Here is a 24594-nt window from a genome sequence, read left to right as displayed (position 1 = left end):
CAGCTCCCTTCACACAATGAGGGATAAGTCCTCAGCCTTGAAAAGCTGAACATAGCTGACTTTACGAAACAGCTTTTCCGCAGGGCTTCCCAACATTCCAGCTCAGTGCCTAGTGTTCCCTGAGGGCAGAGTCTGAATTTCAGATTTCACTGTAATGACTGTTTCTTCACTGGGTACACACGCGTGCTATGCTGGAGTATCAAAATGCTTACACACCTGAATGCAAACCGTGGGCCTCAAGAAATACTTCATCTTCTCCAAGATTTCCTTCTGCAGAAGGTCCCATGCTATTGTCTTCTCTAAGTGCAGCACAAAAGGCAGTCCAAATCTAACACACATAAATATTGTAATTGCCTTAAAAGTATGGCAATTCCTTTAATACTGTAATTCTTTATTCACGATCTTTTTAAATGGAATCACTATAAAATTGGTTTTAGGATAGTTCTCAAAACAAACAGGAAATTTAATAGTAACTCTCATAAGTAGATAAGGCAGTCAGAAGAAGCTTAGATTTTTAAATAAAATTTAACAGCTCATACACCAAAATGGATTCTAGGGGAGTATAATGCTAGGATATTAGGTAGCAAGAGGACAGGACTAGTGGAGATGGTGAGGGAACCACGTGCGACTGGACATGAGGCTGGCACACGGCATGGGTCAAACATATATGGGGTTAGGTGTCAAAAGAATAGACAGGGCTGGAAGGTCTAGCAGGCAGGCGGCCATATCCCAATAGTCTGACAACAAGGAAGGCACTGGCAAGACAGTGACACAGAAAGTCAGCTCCTGGCCTAGGGTAGAAGCCATGTGGCCCCTGCCAGTGCTGGGCTCTCAGGTGTTAGAGAATTAGAGGCAGTACTGTGGTTCTCAGCTTTGGGTACACACTGAAATCACTGAAGGAACTTTAAAAAACAAGGATGCCCAAGTGCAGCCCCCCAAGATTCTGCTGTAATCACTAGTATGTGGCTTGAGCACTCAGATTCTTTTAGGAGCTCCCTCCCCAGGTGGTTCTAATATGCAGCCAAGGTGGCGGACCACTGGCCCAGCCTCACTCTCACCCAAGCCCCAGTCAGTCAGACCTACTTGCTGTGCCCTGAAGGTGTCCTCCTCACACACCCAGGTCTTTGTGCAGCCAGTTCCCTCAGCTTGGAATACCCTCCCCACCCTCTTCTGGGCTATCTCCTACTCATCCACATGAAAACCTAGTGGAGACATTCTTCTCCAGGAAGCACTCTACAGACTTGTTCCCTGTGCTATCTGCACCACAGCACTAAGTACACTGTGCTACCAAGACTGTCCATTTTTCTGCCTCTACCAATAGACTGAGTTATTCGACAGCAGGAACTGTGACGCATTTATCGTAGCAGCCCCAACAGCCACTGCCTAGGAAATAGTAAATGCTTAATGAACGAAAGACTGAACCAACAAATGAGGAAACAGACAAACCCTGACTCAGGCCGAAGCAGAGGTGCTAAAGTCACCAAGAAACCCATCCCTGACAAGCATCAGTTTACTCGCAATTCTCAGCAGTGAACCTATCTGTCTAAAAATGACTGTGATGTGAAATAAGTTATAAGCACATGTAAATCAGCTGACCATATTTTCACATAGTATCTTTACTTTTAAGCGACCAGCATCAGGAAGGGGACTCTACAATTCCTTTATTTTATGCCAATACGATGAGCTGCCTTTCCTTCTGTCCCTCAAACATGCTAAGCTCCTTCTAGTCTCCGCATCTTTATACTCACGTCCCCTCTCCACGGAGCGTTTCCCCCAGAGGCTCACGCTCTCTCCTCACTGGGGCTCGGCTCAGTGGCTGCCTCCTCAGGGACGCCTTCCCTGACCCCTCTCTCACACAGTTTGGCCAGCCCCGTACCAGGACACTATCACACCAGCTTGTTGTAGTATCTTCACGGCGCTAACGACCGTCTGGAGGTAAACATGTTCGCATGTTTATAGCCAGCCTGTCCTAACTAGGATGTCAGCTCCATGAGAGCACAGACCCTGTCTGTCTTGTTTGCTACTGTACCCCGTGTTTAGAACAGTGCCCGACACACTGTAAACACTTAAGTATTTATTAATGAATATCATAAATTTACACATCAACACATTTTGCTTTTAGGTTATTTACCATCCTTAAATAAGGAACTTATTTCCAACCAATATTTCAAAAGGCCAATATAAATGCTACCCTGACAAATACTGGAAACACAGTCCTTTCTCTGTGAAACATATCCATATCTTGTTAATACTCAGGTTACATTACTACAGTGATAAAGCTTCTTTAAAAGCTAGCCTTAAACTCTCAAAAATTGTTACAAAGGGAAACAGATTTGAGAGAGATTTCTGACATAAGCAGCTGAATGAATAGTGGTGCCATCTGCTAAGACAGGAAATACTGGAAGGCCAGGTTTACAGGGAAAGATAACGAGTTCACTTAGGGACATAAGATTGAGGTGCACGTACCATCCAAGTAGGTATGTTAAGAACTTAAAAAAAAAAAAAAAAAGCTGTTAAGAAAGTAGCTGGATATAGGTCTATAGGTCTGGAGTCCCAAGAGGAGCCTGAGCTGAAAATAAACATAAGAAATGAGCCTTCAAAAACCAGATGAACTTGAAGAGCCTTTCTAACTCAGATTCTTTCACTCTAATTTTATTCTCCCCCACCCAGCCCCTCAAATCAGGTCAATTTATACATGTATTCTTTCTAAATATCAGAATCAAAGATTAATTACTAAAAATAAGGATTTTTCATCCCTACTTTTAAAAATGTTTGAAAGTATTAGAGTTTAAAGTCTCAGTACTGGGGCTGGCTGGCCCCATGACTGAGTGGTTAAGTTCATGTGCTCCGCTTTGGTGGCCCAGGGTTTCCCTGGTTCGGGTCCTGGGCGCAGACATGGCACCACTTGTCAGGCCATGCTGAGGCGGCATCCCACATACCACAACTAGAAGGACCCACAACTGAAATATACAACTATGTACTGGAGGGGTTTAGGGAGAAAAAGCAGGAAAAAAAAAATCTATTAAAAAAATAAAAAGCAGTTTCTACCTTTTCCCTTGCTGCCCAGTGCAGGCTCGGTTACACACTAACAGAACAATCTTGTCAGTTCCTGTTCTTGTTGGGGGCAAGTCCACTTTCCCTTGCTTTGCTGCTGTGTGTGTAGGAGAAGACAGCCTGCAATGATCCAAGCCAAATTTCAAGTGATTCAGATTGTTGTTTAAGTGGATTCCTGAAACAGAATGAAAAAACAACTTTTTTATCTCTTCAAAATTCTTTCCATTCATTCATTACAAAGAAATTTACCCAATAGGGAAATTAAGAAGTTTTCATTATGTAATTTAAACTGCAACAGAAAAAAGGAACAAATGGTCTGCTTTGAGACTACTCATTTAGCCATCAAGATAATTTCCTTAGTGTCCATTTTTTCCTTTAAACAAGCCTCACCTATCTTAAAAACTGGAAATTAAAACTCGTTCCCTTAGCAAATATTAGATATAGTGTTAGAAAGGCAAGTTTGCAGAAAGAACCTACCAGACAAATTTAAAGGGAAACCATGCAACTAACAAGCAAATAATTTTAAATAAAAAATAAAGACTAGTACATGTGGAATGATTTTCAATATTCCAAGAGCAGTTTCTTCTCCCTGAAGAGCCAGACTTACAAGAAACAAAAGCTAAACTACACTTACTAGACCCACAGCCATTATAGACCACGTCAACTTTAACACCATCCACTAGACTGGATCAACCTACATTACAGTGAACGAAAATATGTTTCACAGGCACCGTTCTGGTTGCGGAAAACCAGGTCTTTAGAAATGCCCCAAAGCAGAGCTATGTGTCAATCAAACGTACTCAGCAACAGCACCTTAGCACAATGCCCTGCACTCAGGAGGAACTCAATAAATGTTTGACTAAATAATGGTTCATTTCTTTAATCCTTTGGAAATGCAGACTAAGGAAATGATACCTGAACAGGAGAAGAGAAGGAAGCCCTCAACTACCACTACACCACCACCTCCCTCCATCACCAGCACGCGCACACACACACACAAATAACAATACCACCAGAAGGAGAATAAAATAAAAAATGATTTACACAAAAGCATTCAGAGCAGAATTCTGGCAATAGCCTAAACATGGAGCAAGGAATACGAGACTTGCTGAACCTATTAAGGTACACCAGCATGACAGCAATTTAAAATGACAAGTTTATGGTTAATACCAAAATAAATTCCAGATAAATTAGAGCTTAAAGAAAGAACACAGAAACTAGAAACGAGGGAAAACTGAATCTTCATCAAACTTCTAGAGGGAAGCGAACTTTCTTTTTCTCTGTTTTATTTTTTATTGAGGTTATGATAGTTTACAACCTTGTGTTTCAGTTGCACGTTATTATTTGTTGGTCACACTATAGATGCGCCCCTTTACCCTCTGTCCCCACTCCCCACTCCCCCTTTCCCCTGGTAACCACTAATCTGTTCTCTTTGTCCACGTGTTTGTTTATGGGGAAGCAAATTTTTTAAGCTTAAACACCATGAAGAAATCAGAAAAGGAAGAGCAGATTTCACTTCAAAGCCATTTGAAACTTGGGTGTGAGAAAATAAAAATAACAGAAGTCTGGAATTGAGACAATGCCTGACTTCCTTTCCCAGGTTCTTGGCAGAAGACTGGGAAGACTGTTCTAAAAGCGATGAGGATCCCTAATGAGATGAGGAGATGCCACAGAAATCAAGCTCTACATTCAAAGTGTAGGCTCTTTACTATCAGCCGGGTAACCCAGGCAGTTACTTAGCCTCTCGAAGTCTCAGCTCCTATGTTTGTAAAGTGGGGAAAGTAGTAGTTTCATATGCATTAAACAAAAGATTTCTAAGGCTCTAGAACAGAGGCTAACACATACTCAATAAGTGGGTATATTCTTCCAACAAAAGCACTATCTGCCTATAATATGATAACCTTGGACCTCACCAAACTCACTTAAAAATAGAAATTTAGTCCTAACTCTTAGCAACTGGGGTGCAAAGGGAGATTTGGGGAAATTCTCAGTTGAACACATCAATTGAGCTCTTGTTGTATATTAGGAACTATACTGAACTGCTGGGTACAGAAAGATGAAGCAAAACGTAGTCACAACTGCAGAGAATTTCACAGTAAGGTGGAAGGACAGGGGAGAAAACAGATCATTTCCACACAACTTGCTAGAGTCAGAGATTAGCAGAAGTTACGAGTGGAGCACAGAAGAGCAGGAGTCAGCCAGCCAGCCCAGGGTCGGGTATGTGGGGAAAGGCTTTCTGGATAAGGTGATGATTGGGTATTTTTGACTGTAAAGCAATTAAAATTAGAAAATAAACAAACAAAAGCACATGCACGAATACGCAACAACTGGAAAACAAACAAAAAATGTTCCTGGGTCAAAGAAGAATGAAAACTGAAATAAGAGACTGTCTGTCGACAATAATGCTCACATGAGTAGACCAAAGAAAATTGAATCCTAAACTGGCTATGGAGAAAGCTAACCAACCCATTATAGAGAATTACCAAAAGGTTCTGAAACTAGAGGCACCAGAGATTTCTGGAAATAGGAGGTGAAGGAAGAGAGGAACTAAAATAAGGACTTTCAACAAGGGCATTAAGACATTCAATGAGAAAAGAATAGTCTCTTCAACAATGGTGCTGACACTACTGAATATTTACATGTAAAAGAATGGAGCTGAACTCCCTACCTCACACCATTTACAAAAACTAACTCAAAATGGACTAAAGACCTAACTGTTAAAAATGACCAAAAAAAAAAAAAAAACAAAACCTCCTAGAAGAAAACATACAGGTAAATCTTCATGGCCTTGGATTTGGCAATGGATTCTTAGATATGAGACAAAAAGCATGAGATGTGACAAAAAGCATGAGCAACATAAGAAAAAAAGATAAATTAGACTTCATCACAATTAAGAACTTTTGTGCATCAAGAGACACTATGAAGACAGTTAAAAAGATAACCCACAGTACAGGAGAAAATATTTGCAAGTCATATATCTGATAAGGGTCTAGTATTTAGGATATACAAAGAACTCTTACAACTCAACAAGAAAAAGACAAACAACCCAATTGTAAAATGGAAAAAGGACTTGAATAGACATTTCTCTAAAGAGAATATACAAATGGCCAATGACCACGTGAAAAGATGATCAACATCATTTACCATTACAGAAAAGTAAATAAAAACCACAACAACATATAACTTCATACCCACTAGGATGGCTATAATCAAAAAATCTGAAAATAACAAATGTTGGTCAAGAATGTGGAGAAACTGTAACCCTCATAATATTGTTGGTGGGAATGAAAATGATGCAGCTGCTGTGGAAACCAGTTTGGCAATTTCTCAGAAAGTTAAACATAGAATTATCATATGACCCAGCATTTCCATTCCTAGGTATATACCCCAATAGAATTGAAAACAGGTATTCAAACATATACTTGTACGTGGATGGTCAGCACTATTGTACATGAATGTGAAATAGCACTAATATTTCACAATAGCCAAAAGGTGGAAACACCCCAAATGTCCACCAATAGAGGAATAAACAAAATGTGGTATATACACGTAACAGAATAACATTCAGCCGTAAAAAAGAATGACGGACAGATACATGCTACAATGTGGACGAACCCTGAAACATGCTAAGTGAAAGAAGCCAGTCACAAAAGGCCACTTATGATTCACCCACGTGAAAGTCTAGACCAGGGAAATCTGTGGAGACAGAAAGTCGATAATGGCTGCTTGGACTGGGTGGGATGGGAGATTGAGGGGATGTGTGCGTAGGGAGACAAAGGAGGAGCTAATGAGACAGGAACTGAAGAAGCAAATTTTCATCAGAGCAAACAGTACGGAAAGGGTAAAAGCATGGGGTATGTTTGAGAAAGAAAGAGGATCTTGGAAAGGGGGGAAGGGGTAAGAGATGGCATATAGCAGAGAGGCTGGAAAGAAAGGCAAGGACCAGATCCTGGGGAACCAGGATTCTTCCCAGGAGTTCAATTTAATCTTACACAAAGGGAAACCACTGGTCAATCAATAAGCATGTAACATGATCAGAACTGTATGTCAGAACAGGCCTGGTGGCACTATGGAGAAATAACTGAACAGGAGAAAGCCCAGGGGTGAAGATAATAGTAAAGAAGTTACTAGAAAAGCCCAGCTGATTCTGGTCTGAACTGTGTCCATGGCAGTAGGATGAAGAGGAAAACTGCACAGAGTGATTGATCAGTTCTATGTGAATTTTGAGGGAGAAGCGCTGGCACCCAGCTTGGGTAAAGGGAAGGATGGTGCTACCATTATTCCACAGAAGAAATGCAAGAGGACCCAGTCTAAGAAAGAACCACTGAGTGTAAAAGCCTGTAGGACTTCTATGCAGAGATTCTAGGGGACAGCTGGAAGTCAGGAAATGGAACCAGAAGGCAAGTGGGGGCTGGTGGGGGTTTTAGTTCTAGAAATCATGGCAGTAGAAAATACTGATAAGGCTGGGTAGAGTAGTAGTTCTCAAACTTTCATGTGCATCAGAATCAGTTGTTTAAACAGATTACCGGCCCCTGCCCCTGCATTTCTCATTCAGAAAGTCTGGGCTGGGATCCCAAGAATTTGCATTTCTAACCAGTCCCCAGGTGACACTGATGCTTCGATAACCGCTGGAGTAGAGCAAAAAGAACAGGAGCTCCAGAACCAGGAAGAACACTAAGGCCGGGAACAGTTGCCTGGCAACTCTAGAATCAGAAATAGCCCCGAAATCCTCCAAGCATAGTGGAGAGACAGGCTAAGTTCCAAATCACAGCCCAAACGGAGGGCAAGATCAGCGTTGTCCAGTTTCACTATCTTTTGCTGCCTATTTATGAAGAGTTACATGCACATTTCTTAAATGCAAGTATCAAGAAAACATTCTATAGCAATGATTTTAGAATTTAGAAATTAAGCATCAAAGCTGGTAGCAAAAACCAAACAAAAGAAAGCTACAGCATACTATACCTTCCTGAGTGCTGTCATAAGGTGCCACATAAGGCCACTTACAGGAGGACATATTCTTGAGCTTCAGAAAGGGGCTGCCCCAACTTCGGACAGGAAAGCTTAGAAATTAAGGAAATAACTTTGCCTAAAACAGTGCCTTCTTCCAGGGAAATGTGTTACCATAAAATTTATACGATCATTTAAAAAAAAAAGCATTATAGGTATTTTATTACAATTAAAAAAAATTATACCATCATATAATAGACATCTAAAAGGGTAGACTTTTGTTAAATCTGCAAATCCAGGTGGAATTCTGGAAACAGATGCTCATTTACCTCTTTGACTGAGAATTCCTTCAGGCCTAAATATTTCTGGAGTCTCAAAGGCAAAAATGCAGTCGCTTTCATGGACTGTTTCCAGGTCATCTGTGTCACAAAAGGAACGATGGAACCCATCATAGTACATTTCTGTTAACACAATCTAAAAATGGGAAAAATGTAAATAGTTGGATAACCAGAAAGGCAATACGAATTGATCTCCCAATTCTGATATGAACTTCTCCAGACCGTCAGGACTCGCAGTGATCTGAGAGGGCTCTGAAGCATCTCCTAGAGCCCACATTACTTGCCTTCGATGAGAGAATCTTAGAAGCACAATATTCTCTATAATTGTATAACAACATACTCTGGTTTCAGAATACTACGGCAGGAAATCCAGAGTTCCTCTAAGTTTTGGTGAGCAAGAGACCCAGGGGACTATAAAATTTAACGCCTTGTTTCACAGGGGGAAGAAACTAAGGAGAGGGAGTGACTTGCCTAAGGGTACACAACTCTTCAGTCTCACAGCGAGGATAGAGACTGCATCTGACTGAAATTTTCTCCTACATCATTACATTTTCTTTTTTTCAGGTTGAAAAATGTCAAAGAACCATGGATATTTGTATAGAAAAAAAAGATGATATCAATTCAAATGTCCAACAATAGGAACTAGTTACATATATTACAGTCCTACCGGAATTATAAAACTATTACAAAGAATGAGCTACATATATCTGCACTAATATGGAAAGAGCTCCTAAGTGAGTAAGAAGCGAGGTAAACGACAATGTGTGTAAATAATGCCATTTTTAGAAATTTAGTATATGCACAAGATAATGCACAATAATAAATGTAGTATATGCACAAGAAAAAAAAAGGAATGAATATACCACATAGTATTAAAGTTAGTAACCCCTAGTTCTAAGATACTTAGTACGAGATACTTTCACTTTCTAAGTTACGTTTCTGAAACGGTTGAGTATTTTACAATGAAACAGAAAAACAAAAGATGGGGAAAAAACAATGGAGATATTTAGACCCTTCACTGCGTGCTCAGCAGCATTGTTAGTGAAAAAGCACTGGACTGGGCACGAGGAGGTTCCAGTCCCGGCCTGCCACCAACCAGCCCTGTGACCTAGAGTAAGTCACATGGTTTCTCTGGACCCCTTTCAAATGAGAGGGTTGGACTGGACCCCTGAGGTCCCCTCTACTAACACAAACACACTACGAGTCTATGAGGTGAAAGGAGCTGGGGGCATAGTCCACAAATAGTCCAAGATAAATATTCCTGGAACATTTTCCGTCAATGATTTTAATGACCACGTTGTTTTTCTGCAGGTGAACATCACGTGTAACTCACTTTCCCCAGCAAGTTGAGGTCAAAAACAGAAACAAACTTGTACTTATATCACTGAATTAAACCACATGCAAAAAGAGCCAGACAACCCTGGGAGCTTTAAAGATACCACCAGATTTGCCTTAGACACACACCTCTCTCCCTCTCTCTTTCTTGTTCTCCTCATCCTGAAGGAAAGAATAAGCATCAGCGAGCTCTTCAGAGTCAGGAAGAATATGAACATTTTATCAATGTGCCAGTACTTAGCCTATGAAAATATGAGATACTTGCTACACATCAGGGCAACAGTGCTGGCTGTATTTGTTTTACTGTGGTAACCTCCCAGATGAGGTCGCATGAGGCCAAAGTACAAAACACCTTTATTATCCAAGTGATTACAGAGAGGCATCCAGAAGCTATCTGGGGAAAAGCTATTCAGCCACTGAATCATCTTTCTTTAGTAAATCCTAAATAGGAATGTTTTTCCAAATAAAATCATAATAGTGAATTGAATAAAAAAATGTATGTAAAAATATGTCAAGTCACAAATAGGCCAAAGAATTTTGGGTCAATTTAAACATAATTACTTATCAAAAGTTTACCCACAAAGCAGGGGTAGCACACAACTTTCCTTTCTCTTATCTAAACCAGATAAGAGACTGAGGCAGCTTTAATCAGAAAACAAACTGAAGTGAGCATCTATTACGCACTGTACTAGCAAGAGGAGGCCCACTCTGATCACCATAATGGGAAGGGCTTTTCAAGAGCCACCAGCCGAGTTTTCTAAGCCTCTCTGACCCTCAAATACCACAAGGATGCTCCTCCCTCTATCCCAGCGATAAGCATCCATAAAAATGATTTTAAAAAGGTTAAGTAATTATACTTTACTAAAAAGCTAAACGAAAGTCTTGCTGTAAACTCACAGCTTTTCCCTTTAAAAATATATAAACAATTAAACAAAGCATGAAAAGTTGTGTACATTTTTCTCCTTTGGGTCTTGATTTTTTTTTCCCTCAACACAAAAACAATTGGTTTTACATTTATATCTAACCATATTTGGCAGAAAAGTGTTAAAAAATCCTAGGAGAACAGAAAGTGACACTTTTGCGGCTGATGCATACTTCATTTTAGCAGGCTTCTTACCTGATCAGTGGGGATCTTTGTTTCCACGGACACTGCTTCCCGAAGTCTAGCGACAGTCCCAGACAGAGGCACGGCCACACCAATCCTCATGCAGTGAGAACACTTCCCTTGGTACACTACGGTGACATAGAGAGGCCTGTACAGATCAAAGTCAGATCTTCTCATTAGTCGCTTACTTCAACCAAAATATAGAAGCAAAAGAAACCTGATCTGAAATAACACAAAACTGAAGCTAACCCACATCTTTTATTTGGAAGCCAAATGGAAAAACTTCAGTTGGCCTGAAGTAGAAGTATCAAACAATAATCGAGAGATCTTCAGAAAAGGCAATTTTCATAAAACAAAAATATAACATAATACTTGGTTCTGTGCTTTATATTTTCTTTAAAACAGCATAACTCCTAGAAATTGTGAGAAACAGTTCAAATAAAGCAATTAATTAGAAGTGCAATGTAAGGTCTCTAGAGAATCCAGAAGGCACTTGACAACCTTTCCCCTTGTCCCCCACACTGTTGATGGACAACCACCTGAACAGACTTGCTTGCCCCATGAACCTGGTCACCCTGCAAACTCAGACAGGTATTCATAAATTTCTGTAAGGTTTTAAAAATGCCTGTATTCAATTTATCACTAATCCCACTACTTGTCTAAATAAGTAAGAAGATCTAAGAGGAGCCTACAGAGGAAAATGAACACATAGGAATATACAGTCTTAATTTTATTAAATCTGTTCTTACCTTGTGTGGGGTAGAGGAATTGGCAAAGAAATGCAGAGGAAAGGGTCAAAAGTGTTGCTCTGCTTCTGACAATGAGGACATGTCAAAGAAGATCTTCAAAAACAAAAATGTAACACACTCACAGTAAGATCACCTAGAACTATGTAAGGACACAACATAAGGGAAAATTTAATTTGCTCATACCTGTACTGGGCTTGAAAAAGTTCCTGTACAAAAGTGCTACAGACAGGAAAGGATGGTCCCTCAGGCATCATATCAGTCTCTGATGGTGGCTTAAAGAAAAAAAGTATAATTTCACAGACTAGAAGTACCAATTAGTCACTGAAGATGAACCTGAAAAAGTCACAAATGTCGTTGACTTCCTTTATAAGCTATGTGTCAGGTCCAGATGTGTCAGTGAAAGGCTTAAAGGAACCAGAACCCAGCTGCCAGGATGTGGGTCCCATGGACTCATCTCCTCACAGGCACTCCCATAGCCCATGCTTACCCCTGCCTCTCCACCCCATCCAGGCAGTCATACACTTCTCCTTCCCAAGGATGCTCCAATCTCCCTCCAACTCTCAAAGTCCCCCTCCAACCTCTCCCAGGAAATAATCCCAACCACTTCGAAAGGACCAATTCCCCCCATGTCTAAATTCTCCAGCACCTATTAGCTGCTTATTTTGGTGTCTAATGTCTACTTCATATTTTACTTAACTTTCCCATATCCCTCCACCTAACAATGAGTTACTGAGCATCTGCCACCATGTGCAGCAGCGCTGTAAAGGGCATTAGGATACAAAGATAAATAAGACACAGTGCCTGACCCTGAGAACATCTCAAGCTAGTGGGAGGGTCAGCAACAAGCATATAGTCATATGATAGGACAGAATGTTCAGGCACAAAAGGACCTTGAATCAGAATAATTTAACAACTTACCAAAACTAGAAATTTAAAATTTGAGGTACAGAGCAGAATTATCAAAAACTTTAAAAGTTGCAAGAAGAAGGCAACTCTTTAATTATTTCCATAACATAAATCATTTTACCCATATTAAGGCTACAGGCATAAAAACTGAGAATGAATCACTGTTTCTCAGTAAGGATTTTCAAGGGATCGTTTCCTACACTCAAATACAATCATAACAGCAGAGTTATCTATGTGTTTCCTTTTTGATCGTGTATTCATTCCAGTGATCTCTAGGCTACATGTCTCATTGGACTTAGAAAGCAAATTTGTGTTTTAAAGACAGTTTAGTGAAATGGAATTACTTAAATTTATCTAAAGCTAGTCATATAGGCAAACGTATCCACTCTCACTAGATTGGAAGCTCCCTGGAGACAGTGTCTCTTGTAGCTCACACTGCCAATAGTAGTAAACATGGGAAAATCCTCTAAGTATCCACGAATTTTATACTCACCCAGAGTTTAGTCAATTTCACTATATTAACTAATGCGAACTGCAACAACTCCTCAGTGGAGCCCTGGGAGAAGAATGTACACTCTCCTTATTCCATTCACCAAACAGCCACTCCCTGACTGCCCCAGCGGGATGCACATCCTCACCTTCAAAGGAGGCTGGCCACTCTGCTTCACAGCATGATTGAGGTCTTCGTGAACTCGGTCCAAAAGCCACAGCAGAAACTCCTGGGCGTCATGCTGGGAATTTCCCCGATATTGCAATGCATTCTTTGACACAATACTCTATACAGGCAAATAAATCAGCATGAACAGTTGTGAATTCCCAGCTTTAAAGATAAACTATTCATAACGGCAAAAGAGGGATGTAAGATCTCAAGGGTGTTAGAGAGTACTTCCCAGAAAGAAAACAATGTAAAAACCCCACCCCCAGAAACATGTACCAAAACCCTTTTTTTTTTTTTTACTTTTTTTGAGGAAGATTAGCCCTGAGCTAACATCTGCTGCCAATACGCTTCTTTTTGCTGAGGAAGACTGGCCCTGAGCTAACATTTGTGCCCATCTTCCTCTACTTCATATGTGGGACGCCTCCCACAGCATGGCTTGCCAGCAGTGCATAGGTCCGCACCCAGGATCCAAACGGGCGAACCCCAGGCTGCCGAAGCAGAACATGCGAACTTAACTGCTGCGCCACTGGACTGGACCCCAAAAACTTTTAAATGTACCTACCCAACAATTCTACTTTTAGGAATATATCTAAAGAAAACCATCAAAACAGCATGTCAAGAATTCTAAGAAGATATTCACCCATCTGGCTTTATAATAGCAAAAACTTCGTAATAAGAAATATTTTAAAAAGGAGAATTGGTTAAACAAGTAACATAGTATTTTGAATTATAAACTAAAGTATAAAATAAACAAGTCTACACAAACATAAATGATTGAATGAATAAACAAGTGGGAAGAAGAGACAAATCTTCCTTAGAGAAGAATTCCAAATAATTTATGTCAATAATCCCCCTTCCAGGAGGTGGACCTTAACCCCCACCTTGCATGTGGGCCGTGATAGTGACTTGCTTGCAAAGACCACAGCATGGAAAGAGGGGCAGCCAGTGAAAGGCTAAAAGTGAACTGGTTAAGATCTTGTGCTCAGGAGCATACAGCCCGGGGTCAAATCTCTGTCCCACCACCTACTATTTGTGAGGCTTGGACCTACTCTCCTCCAAAGTAAAAAGGCTAATAATGATTTAGTGTGATGGCTAAGTGAGAATGCATGCAAAACATTTCACATGTAGATGAGATATAAGCACTCAAATTTTAGCTATGAGTATTAAATTTGGAAGTAGGGAGAAAAAAGGAGAGACAACTACACAAAGGGAGAGCAGTTAGGAGATAAAATGATGAGGCAAGAAATAATGAGGGTCTAACCTAAGGCTGTGATGACCACAATATGAAGAGAGCTTTGACAGAGATTTAGGAATTGAGGCAGAAGAATCAATAGGATTTGTGACCTAATGAAAGTGGAGAATGAAGAAGGAGGCATTAACATCACCCAGGTGTCTTATCTGGATGACAGGTAACTGGTGGTACCCTTCATCAAGGCAAAACAAAAAAGGAAGAAGGCTGGAAAAGAGGATGATGAGTTTCTGTTTGAATCCACTGTATTTAAAGTTATGTGGAACCTCCAAGTGAAGTATCTGATAAACAAGTGAAAAATACAGATCTAGGACTCAGTGGAACAGTCTGGCTAAGGATAAAGGTTTGGGAGTCAGCAGATGGTGGTAGTTGAAATCATGAGTATGGCTGAGATTGCCCAGACATATTCAGGAGAAATCAAGCCAGAGGACAGAATCTAGAGGACACCTATATTTAGGGGGCCCTCAAAGGAGACCAAGAAAAAGCCATCGAAGATGTGGCAAGAAATCAGGAGAATAGAGTCTCAAGAGTCAAGAGGAGAGTTACAAATGAGAGACAGAGCTCAATAGTGTCAAAAGTTGAAAAATGATCAAGTAGGCCAAACAACTAAAAACTGTCCACTGTACTTTCCAATTCAGATAATGATAACAGAGATGAAAAAAAGGGACAGATTTGCAATTCAATTATGAAGAAGAACCATCATAACTCAATGGTCAATTAGATGTGAATGATAACATAAAGCTGATTTACAAAGATTCAAATTTAGGGAGGAAAAATCAAAGGGACACAAACGAGAAAAAATATGGAGGTGTCACTGGCAAAACTTACTAACTGAATAAAGTGAGCAAGAGAGAGCAGGGCCCTTACAACAAACAAGGTTTCAAGCGACTGGAAGGATACCACTCGGATGCCATCTCCAAAACAGGTACACAAGTGGAAGAAAGGTGTGGGGGAAAGTCTTCACTATACTATAAAACTTGTCCCACAAGTCAGATGCCACTTCAATCACCAAATCCAATTTCTTTCTTTGTTTTCACCTTCCTCAATCTTCCTATAGCCTTTTATATACTTGACATCTTACTCCATCTTGAAATGGTTTGGCCTGTGGGCTTCTGTTCTCAATTAGGAGAATAGAAACCAGAGCCACTGGTATGGACAGTGGAAGAATGTGAGCTAGAGAAGAAAGAGGAGATTTCCTAGTAAAGAAAAATGGATCAATAAAAAACTTAGCTCTAGCAGTACTGCCGATCATGTTGCTGACTCAGGATGGAAGAGAAACAGGTAACTGGTGACAAGTGAGGTTAAGTCTGGTGCTCAGGAGAGATCCGAGCTGGAAAGTTAAATCAGAGCACCCATACCCGACGGGAGAAAGAAGTTCTCAGCTTATGCATCCTAAGAAACAAATTAGCTGAAATCAAACTCTTCACTGTGTGTCAAAGCAGACATTTTATACACATTGTCTGTCAAATTTCAAGGAAGACACAATATTCAATTCTTTATCAGGACTGCATATCATAAATGTTTGTGCTTCCTGCCTCTATCACTTCAACTCATCCAGCATTTGTCCACCAATCAGCATGCACAAGGCTCCGTGCTGGGGCTGCTTGACAGGATTTTTGTTGGGCATGACCGAACAGGCCACAGGACTTCCACAACCCTCTGGAACTGGGGCAAAAGCTGCTCTGGGTCAACTCCACTCTAAATCACAAACTAAAAGAAATCTTACAGAAAACCTCACTGAACGTACTCAAAGGCTCCTCTTTCTGCCTCTTTTTCTCCCTTCACAACGGTGACTTCTCACTGCAGCAACTCAAAGCACTGTTTATTTTACTTCTTCCCCAGACAAAACAGAACATGGAAAAATCTAATAACCATACTTAGTATGTGTTACGGAAGCAAGAAAAATAGTGGGAGTCGAGAACCCTGGGTTTGAGCCCTGGCTCTGTCCCAAGCACTGGTTGTCTCGGGTGCCTCACTGGACCTGTGATTCCAGGTTTACAGAACGAACAATGGAGCTGGGCCATCGATGAGACTTTGCCTGGCACCCCAAATCTTCACCCAAGCTCTTCCCCTAGAGTCCAGCAAGTGAACTGATTCTTGGGGGGCCCACGTCTGCACTGCTATGATTTGTCTTTATGATTTTTTTCATAATTAAACCTTGGTTTATTTGATGTCCTAAAATTAATCCTTCTGTATTTTTGCAGTTTTAAAAAAAGTTGTATATCACTGGAATATGTCAGCTGTAAACAGAAGCATTACTAACAACTGAGAAATTATTTAAATTTGTCACTTCTATGAAAAATAGAATATAAACTTCTTAAAGTTTATATTCATATTTGTGTCTATTTTATAGAATTTTAGAATTTGGGCATGATGTTTGTTTGGAAAAATATTAAACTAAGTCTATTGGCTTAAATCCTATACATCCTACTATAAATAAATTTGACCATCACTCCAATTTTCCCCTCAGTTGCGATGATCTTTAACATCCAGTTACTAAACAAGAAAGTAAAAGTCAAAATATATTTGCACGGGGCCAGCCCCGCGCTCTGCTTCGGCAGCCCAGCGTTTTGCCGGTTCGAGTCCTGGGTGTGGACATGGCACCGCTTGTCAGGCAATGCTGAGGCGGCATCCCACATGCCACAACTAGAAGGATCCACAACTAAAAATATACAACTATGTACTGCGGGGCTTTGGGGAGAAAGAGGAAAAATAAAATCTTAAAAAATATATATGTATTTGTAGGGCTTTCAAATTTCATAAAATTTCTCTTTACCCTTCAAATAAAACCCTAAGGACTAGAGCTCCAAAAAGGACTTTTCATCCCCTTACAGGAAAAAAAACCAAAAGAGTTGGAAACATGGCCCAGAAAATAGAATGAAGTCTATACACCTGGAGCTATGAAATTAGACATAAGGGTCTTTCTTTCCACAGAGCCCTAGTAAAGAAGCAGCACAATCCTGGGCTCCAGGGAAACGACAGTACACCTGGTTCAAGCCACCCTTTATCTGATCCCAGGAAGAAGACAAAGCAAGGGCCGTGGGTGACTTCCTCCCATGGGGAATGATCGTGGCAATATGGGTCTAACATGACTGACCAAGAGTTGGGTTACTCTTTTGGGGAAAAAGTAACTTGCCAAGACTCATCAAACCCAATCATCACCCACGCTCCTTGATTCTACGCCAGAAGAAATGGAGAATTTACTTCCAGTGATTCTGGGTAAGAAACAGAAGAACTTGGGAGGACAACAGCAGTGGCATTTTAAGAGAAAGATGAAATGTGACCAGCAGGGTTCACAGATGGTATCTAAAAGTGAAACCTGGTTTCTGGAGCACTGGAAAGAAGAGAATGATAAGCACTTGCCTTGAGAAAAGTTTCATCTTTTGAATCTGACTTTCTGGACACCTACTAAGCTGATAAAAGAATAGTTAACTAAAACACAGGGGATGAAATTGGTACAAATGGATGAACACTATAAAAACACATATGATCATGAAACACAGTGAAAAAGAAAGTGTCCATACCATAGTATTTCACACCAGGGTACAGAAAGCAGGCATGCCCCAACAGGGCTCTCTGTGCCCTTCATCCATTCTTTCCTCCTCATCTTCACCTCTGGTGGAGAGGTCTTCCCACATAACAGCACAAATTAGGCTGAGAGGCCCTCAGTATTAGCCAGCTGTGGCAACAACCAGCCCTTGAAAGAGACTCTAAGGCCTCCAGACTTTCTCACACACTTTCCCTATGAGTGGAACGTCCTCCACTCCCATGCCCTAAATGCACCCCCTCACTCTCCTTCCTCAGCAGGATGGAGCTGGGACCGTGGTGGGAGAAGAGAGAGACAGAAAAGGGAGGAGGCAAAGGGAAAGGAGCTTCCGTCCAGGATGGAAAAACAACTCAATGAGAATAGCAGAGAATGCCATGAACAGCCTGTTCATGTGTTCACGTTCGGCCACACAGAAAAGTGAGTTATTTCTGGTACAGAGCTCCTTGATCCTTACAGACAGAAGGGCCTAACACAGGGTAACTCAAGTACAGATGTGCCTTGTATCCAAGAGACACGATCCAAACTCAGGAACTAAATTAATTTGGATAGCGAGGGATATTTGCACAGTTATAAGATTAGCTTTAGATATTATTAAACAAAGACTTGGTCGCAAAGACTCATTGCTGAAATAAAGATCAAGAAAGGATGTATATGTGTGTGTGTGTATAATATAAAGAAAAAGCTATAATAAAAGAGTTGAGAAATGCTTACTATACTTCAAGAAATTATAACTAAGCATAGAAGTATGGTCAAGAGCATTAGGGCCAGGACAAAAGGGAGAAATATAAAAACGAACATACCACGAGTGGTTCAGCCAGATGAAGAATGAGCAAAGATTTCCCAACAGATCATAAAGCTGTACAGGTAGAAAATATAGCCAGCAAGAGAAGACCTCCAAGTATTTGAACGGTGGTTGGAAGTTTGTTAGAAATGCGATAGAAACCGAAAGACTAGATTCTAAAGACTTGAGGTCAAGTCTTCTTTTCATCACCTTTTACTTAACATGTATCTTCTCTGAGCCTTGGCTATCTTTTCTACAAAGGGGGGATGACAATATTTTTTTAAAAGGATTACTATAAGGCCTTAATGAGATCATAAAAACATTTTATAAACTCTAAAACTCTACACAGCTGCTACTATGTAAGTTTAAAAAGTCAAGGAAAAAAGAAAAAGAACTACCCTACAGTATTATATAATCCTGGAAAACGCCAAAGAGAAAGAAAAGGGGACAATATCTAAAGCACTGGCTCTCAACGCTGGCTGCATAGTAGAATCACCTGCAGAAATTTTAAAAAGTAAAAACCCTATCGTGGCAGGAGCCTAGAGATGCTGATTTGGTTAGTCTCTGGTAGGGCCTAATCATTGCTAACTTTTTTCCGAGTGTGATTTTTTTTTTTTTATGATTCTATTTCTAGTGTGAAGCCAAGACTGAGAATGAATATGGCCACACTGGAAAAGCTCTGAAGTTTCAATTCCAAAAGCATGAAAACTTATGGGAGGCTCTCTTGTCACAACTGTACTGTATCACTTATTACACTGTATCTTATTCATATCACCAGAACATAAAATCTCATATCTGTCTCCAACACCAGACAGTAATCAGGAATGTCTTACTCAATATTATTTCCCCGTATCTAGCAAATATGACACTTGACACAAAGAGTAACAATAATAATAACAGTTAATATTTGAGTGCTTGTAATGTATCAGGCACTACACTAATTATTTATAGGTGTTATTTCCTATAAAATTAATCCTTAGACATTTACAATCGCAACAAAAAGAATAAAATATCTAGGAATAAATTTATCCAAGGAGGTGAAAGACCTATACAATGAAAACTATAAGACATTACTGAAAGAAATCAATGATGACATAAAGAAATAGAAAGATGTTACATGCACGTGGATTGGAAGAAGAAACATAGTTAAAATGTCCACACTACCTAAAGCAATCTACAGATTCAATGCAATCCCAATCAGAATCCCAATGACATTCTTCATGGAAACAGAACAAAGAATTCTAAAATTCATATGGGGCAACAAAAGACCCCGAAGAGCTAAAGCGATCCTGAGAAAAAAGAACAAAGGTGGTGGCATCACAATCCCTGACTTCAACACGTACTACAAAACTATAGTAATCAAAACAGCATAGGACTGGTACGAAAACAGACACACAGATCAATGGAACAGAACTGAAAGCCCAGAAATAAAACCACACATCTATGGACAGCTAATCGTCAACAAAGGAGCTGGGAACATACAATGGAGAAAGGAAAGTCTCTTCAATAAATGGTGTTGGGAAAACTAGACAGCCACATGCAAAAGAATGAAAGTAGACCATATCTTACACTGTGCACAAAAATCAATTCAAAATGGATAAAAAAGACGTGAAGGTAAGACATGAAATCATAAAACTCCTAGAAGAAAATATAGGCAGTACACTCTTTGATATCAGTCTTAGAAGGATCTTTTCAAGTACCATGTCTACTCAGGCAAGGGAAACGAACGAAAAAATAAACAAATGGGACTTCATCAGACTAAAGAGTTCCTGCAAGGCAAAATAAACCAGGAACAAAACAAAAAGACAACCCACCAACTGGGAGAAAATATTTCCAAATCATATATCAGACAAGGGGTTAATCTCCAAAATATATAAAAGACTCATACATCTCAACAGTAAAAAAACAAACAAACTGATCAAAAAATGGGCAGAGGATATGAACAGACATTTTTCCAAAGAAGATATACAGATGGCCAACAGGCACATGAGAAGATGTTCAACATCACTAATCATCAGGGAAACGCAAATCAAAACTAAACGTCTGGCAGAATGACTATAATAACCAAGACAACAAACAGTAAATGTTGGAGAGGATGCGGAGAAAAGGGAACTCTCATACACTGCTGGTGGGAGTGCAAACTCGTGCAGCTACTATGGAAAACAGTATGGAGGTTTCTCAAAAAATTAAAAATAGAAATACCATACGACCCAGCTACTCCACCACTGGGTATTTATCCAAAGAACTTGAAATCAACAATTCAAAGAGATTTATGCACCCCTATGTTCATTGCAGCACTATTCACAATAGCCAAGACACGGAAGCAACCCAAATGCCTATCAACTGATGAATGGATAAAGAAGACGTAGTATATACATACACACACACACACACACACACACACACACACACACACACACACACAATGGAATACTACTCAGCCCTAAAAAAAGACAAAACTGTCCTATTCACAACAACATGGATGGAACTTGAGGGCTATTATGTTAAGCAAAACAAGCAAGACAGAGAAAGACAAACACAGTATGATTTCACTCATATGTGGAAGATAAACAAATATACGGACAAAGAGAACAGATTAGTGGTTACCAGAGGAGAAGGGGGTTGGGGGTTGGGGGATGGGCATAAGGGGTAAAGGAGCATACATATATGGTGACTGACAAAAAGTAATATACAACTGAAATTTCACAATGTTATAAACTATGACCTCAATAGAATAAAAAAATTAAAAAATTTAATACCTAGAAAATTCCCTATGCTATAAGTATCATCATTATTATTATTATTTACAGATGAAAAAAATCAGGCTCAAGAGAAGTGAAGTAACTTGTCCAAAGTTAAGAAACAGCCTTAAAACGTTCTTCAGTAAATGACGTTGTTCCCTTACATGACTCAGGATCACACAGGGCTGAGGTTCCCCATTCTCAAGGTCAATCCTCAGCGCAGACAGAAAACATGTGCTGGAGACTAAAGTACAGCTGCACTAAGCCCGAGGCTTCAGGGAGTTTGTTTGCTTTTAAATAAATCCCTGTTAATCAGTATTTGTTTTGGTGTAATTTGCATTTTTTCCTACAAGTGAAATATGGCCCAGAAACAAAAATGCAGTTTATCTAATTGAGATGTTATTATTTGAGGTTAGTTGGGAGGAATTCAGAATATGCCAGAAGATCAAGTTGCAGCATGTAAAGAACTATGTCCTGCCTTAGTGTCCTAGGACACTAGAGAAAGCAAGCAAGAGAGAGACGACAGTCTGGCTGTGGAGAAATACATGTCTCTCTCACCAGCTAATGTAAAGGGGCGTGTTCTTCCCTTTATACTGCCCGAGCCGCTCTGCTGGTGGAGACGAATTCTGATCCCATCCACCCTTCCCAGCACACTCTAAATGGCCAAGCCCAGTCGCTCCAAGTTTACAGTCAGCTGGAGTCACCAAAATGTGTCTATGCATCCAATCAAGTAACTCAAGACTGTCTTCTTTTTGGTCTCCCTGTCATTTTCCAACACAATCTAAGATTCTTCCCAACTATAGTAAGATGAAGCCTTTTTTTTTTAAGGAGGAAGTGGGGGAAATTTTGGCTTACAACCAAAAAAGTAAATACCCAGTCCTGATGTAACTAAAAAGTCATCACACTGGGAATGTAATAATCTTCAACAGTTAAAAGTCAAAACAGAAAAACTGGAAAAGCATCTAAATATCTAAGAAATTATTACATATTCCTACCATGGAATATTACAAATGTTTGAGAGTTTTAGAAAACATGAAGAAATGAATACATAATAAAATTAAGTGGAAAGAAGATACACAACTACACTTGAACATGATTTCAAACTTTTTAAAAAAAATTTTTAAAGATCTTTCTGTCTTTTTTTTTTAAGACTGGCACCTGAGCTAACATCTGATACCAATCTTCTTTTTTTTTTCTTCTTCTTCTTCTTCTTCTTCTCCCAAAGCCCCTCAGTACATAGTTGAGTATTCTAGTTGTAGGTCCTTCTAGTTGTGTTATGTGGGATGCCACCTCAGCATGGCTTGACGGGTGGTGCCATGTCCTGCCCAGGATCCAAACTGATGAAACCCAGGGCCGCGGAAGCAGAGCACGAAAACTTAACCACTCAGCCACAGAGCCAGCCCTACCTTTTTGTCTTTTATTCTTCTCAATATACACCAAAACATCAACGGTTGTTAACTTAGAATAGCAAGTTTTAGGTGAATTTTCTTTTTCTTGTTAATACACTTCTGTATTTTTCACATTTTCTAAAATGAATTTGTTGATAACAATAACCAAGTACTTCAGGGTGATCTTATGACAGCACACCCTGGTATTTTGGCCAGGGAACCCAAATCTTATGCAAAGAACACAGGGCTGGCAAAACAAAAAAAGACACCTGATTTCTAGCTGAGGCTTTGGCCCCTAATCCCAAAGAGTTAGGCTGCACCATGCTGAGAATTTCTTTCTTTCTCTGCTGGACAGATCTAGGGAGCCTTAAACCAAAGTTTTCTGCCTATATTAATATTAAACCTAAGCCCAAACCAATCTTTCCATCTTACCACTGAGGGGAAAAAAGTGACAGCAGGTAGCATCAAAGAAAAACGAGGGGGAGAGAGAGAAGAAGAGAGTTCATGCCTACAGCCACCCACTGGGGCCTTTTTAGGCCACCCTGGCTTGCCAGGTGGGAGGTGAAAGCTTAGCCCTAGGAAGAGAAAAACAGAACAGCAGCATAAGCTTCCTGATCAAGTGGAGGGAAACAAAGGAGAAACATGGGCTTGGCTTATGAACTCAGCACATGCTCTACTCACCAGCACAGGGCCAATCAATGTTCTAAGTGGCACTCCTCTTTGGGATGGAAGTAAAGTAACCTACACATCCTTGGAGGTGGGAAAGGGTGGGAAAGACAAGAAGTGGGGAAGGCATGAGGTCAGGCCTTGAACTACCCCAAGGCCAAACATGCATCTATTTCTTCGATAGTCACTGTGTGTGTGTTCACACACAAACACACAAAGAAGCAATGTATACATCCTCTTGATCTGAATATATTGGTATTTGATGATAAACAAATCTAAAATGTTTTTGACCAAATGGCCAATTTTATAAAGGGATTCAAAATATTCTGGAAATAATCTTGCTCTGAATCAATATTCTGTTACTGCATTTTCATAACTGAAACATCAATTAGTAGTAACCAAGAGATATTATTCATAAGCAGATAGAGATGCAGCAAGTTTCACGATAAATTATGTATTTATATTGCCATAAACCTAGAGTACTCCCAATAAAATTTTAACTGGCTAAAGATGCTTTCAAGTCATGGGCCTGCTGTAGCACTCTTCACCACACTCAACACTGCGGTCAAGCCAGGCTGATGTCTAAGCCACACACAGGTGTAGTCTCCAAATCAATCCTGGCCTCTGCCAGGTCTTTCAACCCTCACCACAAGACTCAGAGCGCATAAAACCAGCGCAGGGGCAAGCCTCCAGCTCATCCTGGCTCCAGGGTTTCCTAGCAAAGTCCATTTAGAACTTTCCTAGCCTAGTGTGGCCTGCCCTAACCCTGACCAATTCTAGTCGGTACAGGCCTTAGTTACTGCCTTGGAATATGAAGGCTAAATGGAAGAGTGTGAATTCAGAGATAACAAACAAAGACAAGTCTGTGAAATCAAAATAGCGTAATTCCCTAAATTATCACAATGTTACTGTCACATAGGTACACTCCCACTTCAAAGAAGAGACGAATGCAAATTAGAACAAGAAAAGGTTATTTTTCCATTTATCAACTTGAAGATTTCTTTTTTGCAACAGTGCAGTATGACAGACATTCTTACACTGCTAATGGCATAATCCTTCTGCAAAATAAAGTAACAATATGATTTAAGAACCTTCATAATAGATAATCACTGACCCAGGAATTTCATTTC

General features: G+C 40.1%; 1 protein-coding gene across 3 annotated transcripts in view; it reads right to left on the bottom strand.

Moving 5' to 3' along the window:
- USP31 (ubiquitin specific peptidase 31) overlaps positions 1 to 24594 on the bottom strand; it is a 73530-nt gene that overhangs the window by 25931 nt on the left and 23005 nt on the right. For 2 of the 3 annotated variants that reach the window (XM_070568332.1, XM_008536259.2), the window contains exons 2-8: positions 13073 to 13210; positions 11712 to 11800; positions 11529 to 11621; positions 10792 to 10927; positions 8331 to 8475; positions 3049 to 3229; positions 217 to 328 (exon numbers count right to left, since the gene is read on the bottom strand). In XM_070568332.1, the coding sequence (XP_070424433.1) occupies positions 217 to 328; positions 3049 to 3229; positions 8331 to 8475; positions 10792 to 10927; positions 11529 to 11621; positions 11712 to 11800; positions 13073 to 13210 (894 nt within the window). The remainder of the gene's footprint in view (positions 1 to 216; positions 329 to 3048; positions 3230 to 8330; positions 8476 to 10791; positions 10928 to 11528; positions 11622 to 11711; positions 11801 to 13072; positions 13211 to 24594) is intronic. The other variant, XM_070568333.1, reaches the window with a different exon arrangement.

This window comes from Equus przewalskii, chromosome 12, assembly GCF_037783145.1.
Source record: "Equus przewalskii isolate Varuska chromosome 12, EquPr2, whole genome shotgun sequence".
In the NCBI taxonomy this organism is placed as follows: Eukaryota; Metazoa; Chordata; class Mammalia; order Perissodactyla; family Equidae; genus Equus; species Equus przewalskii.
This window is presented reverse-complemented; position numbering and strand designations above follow the sequence as displayed.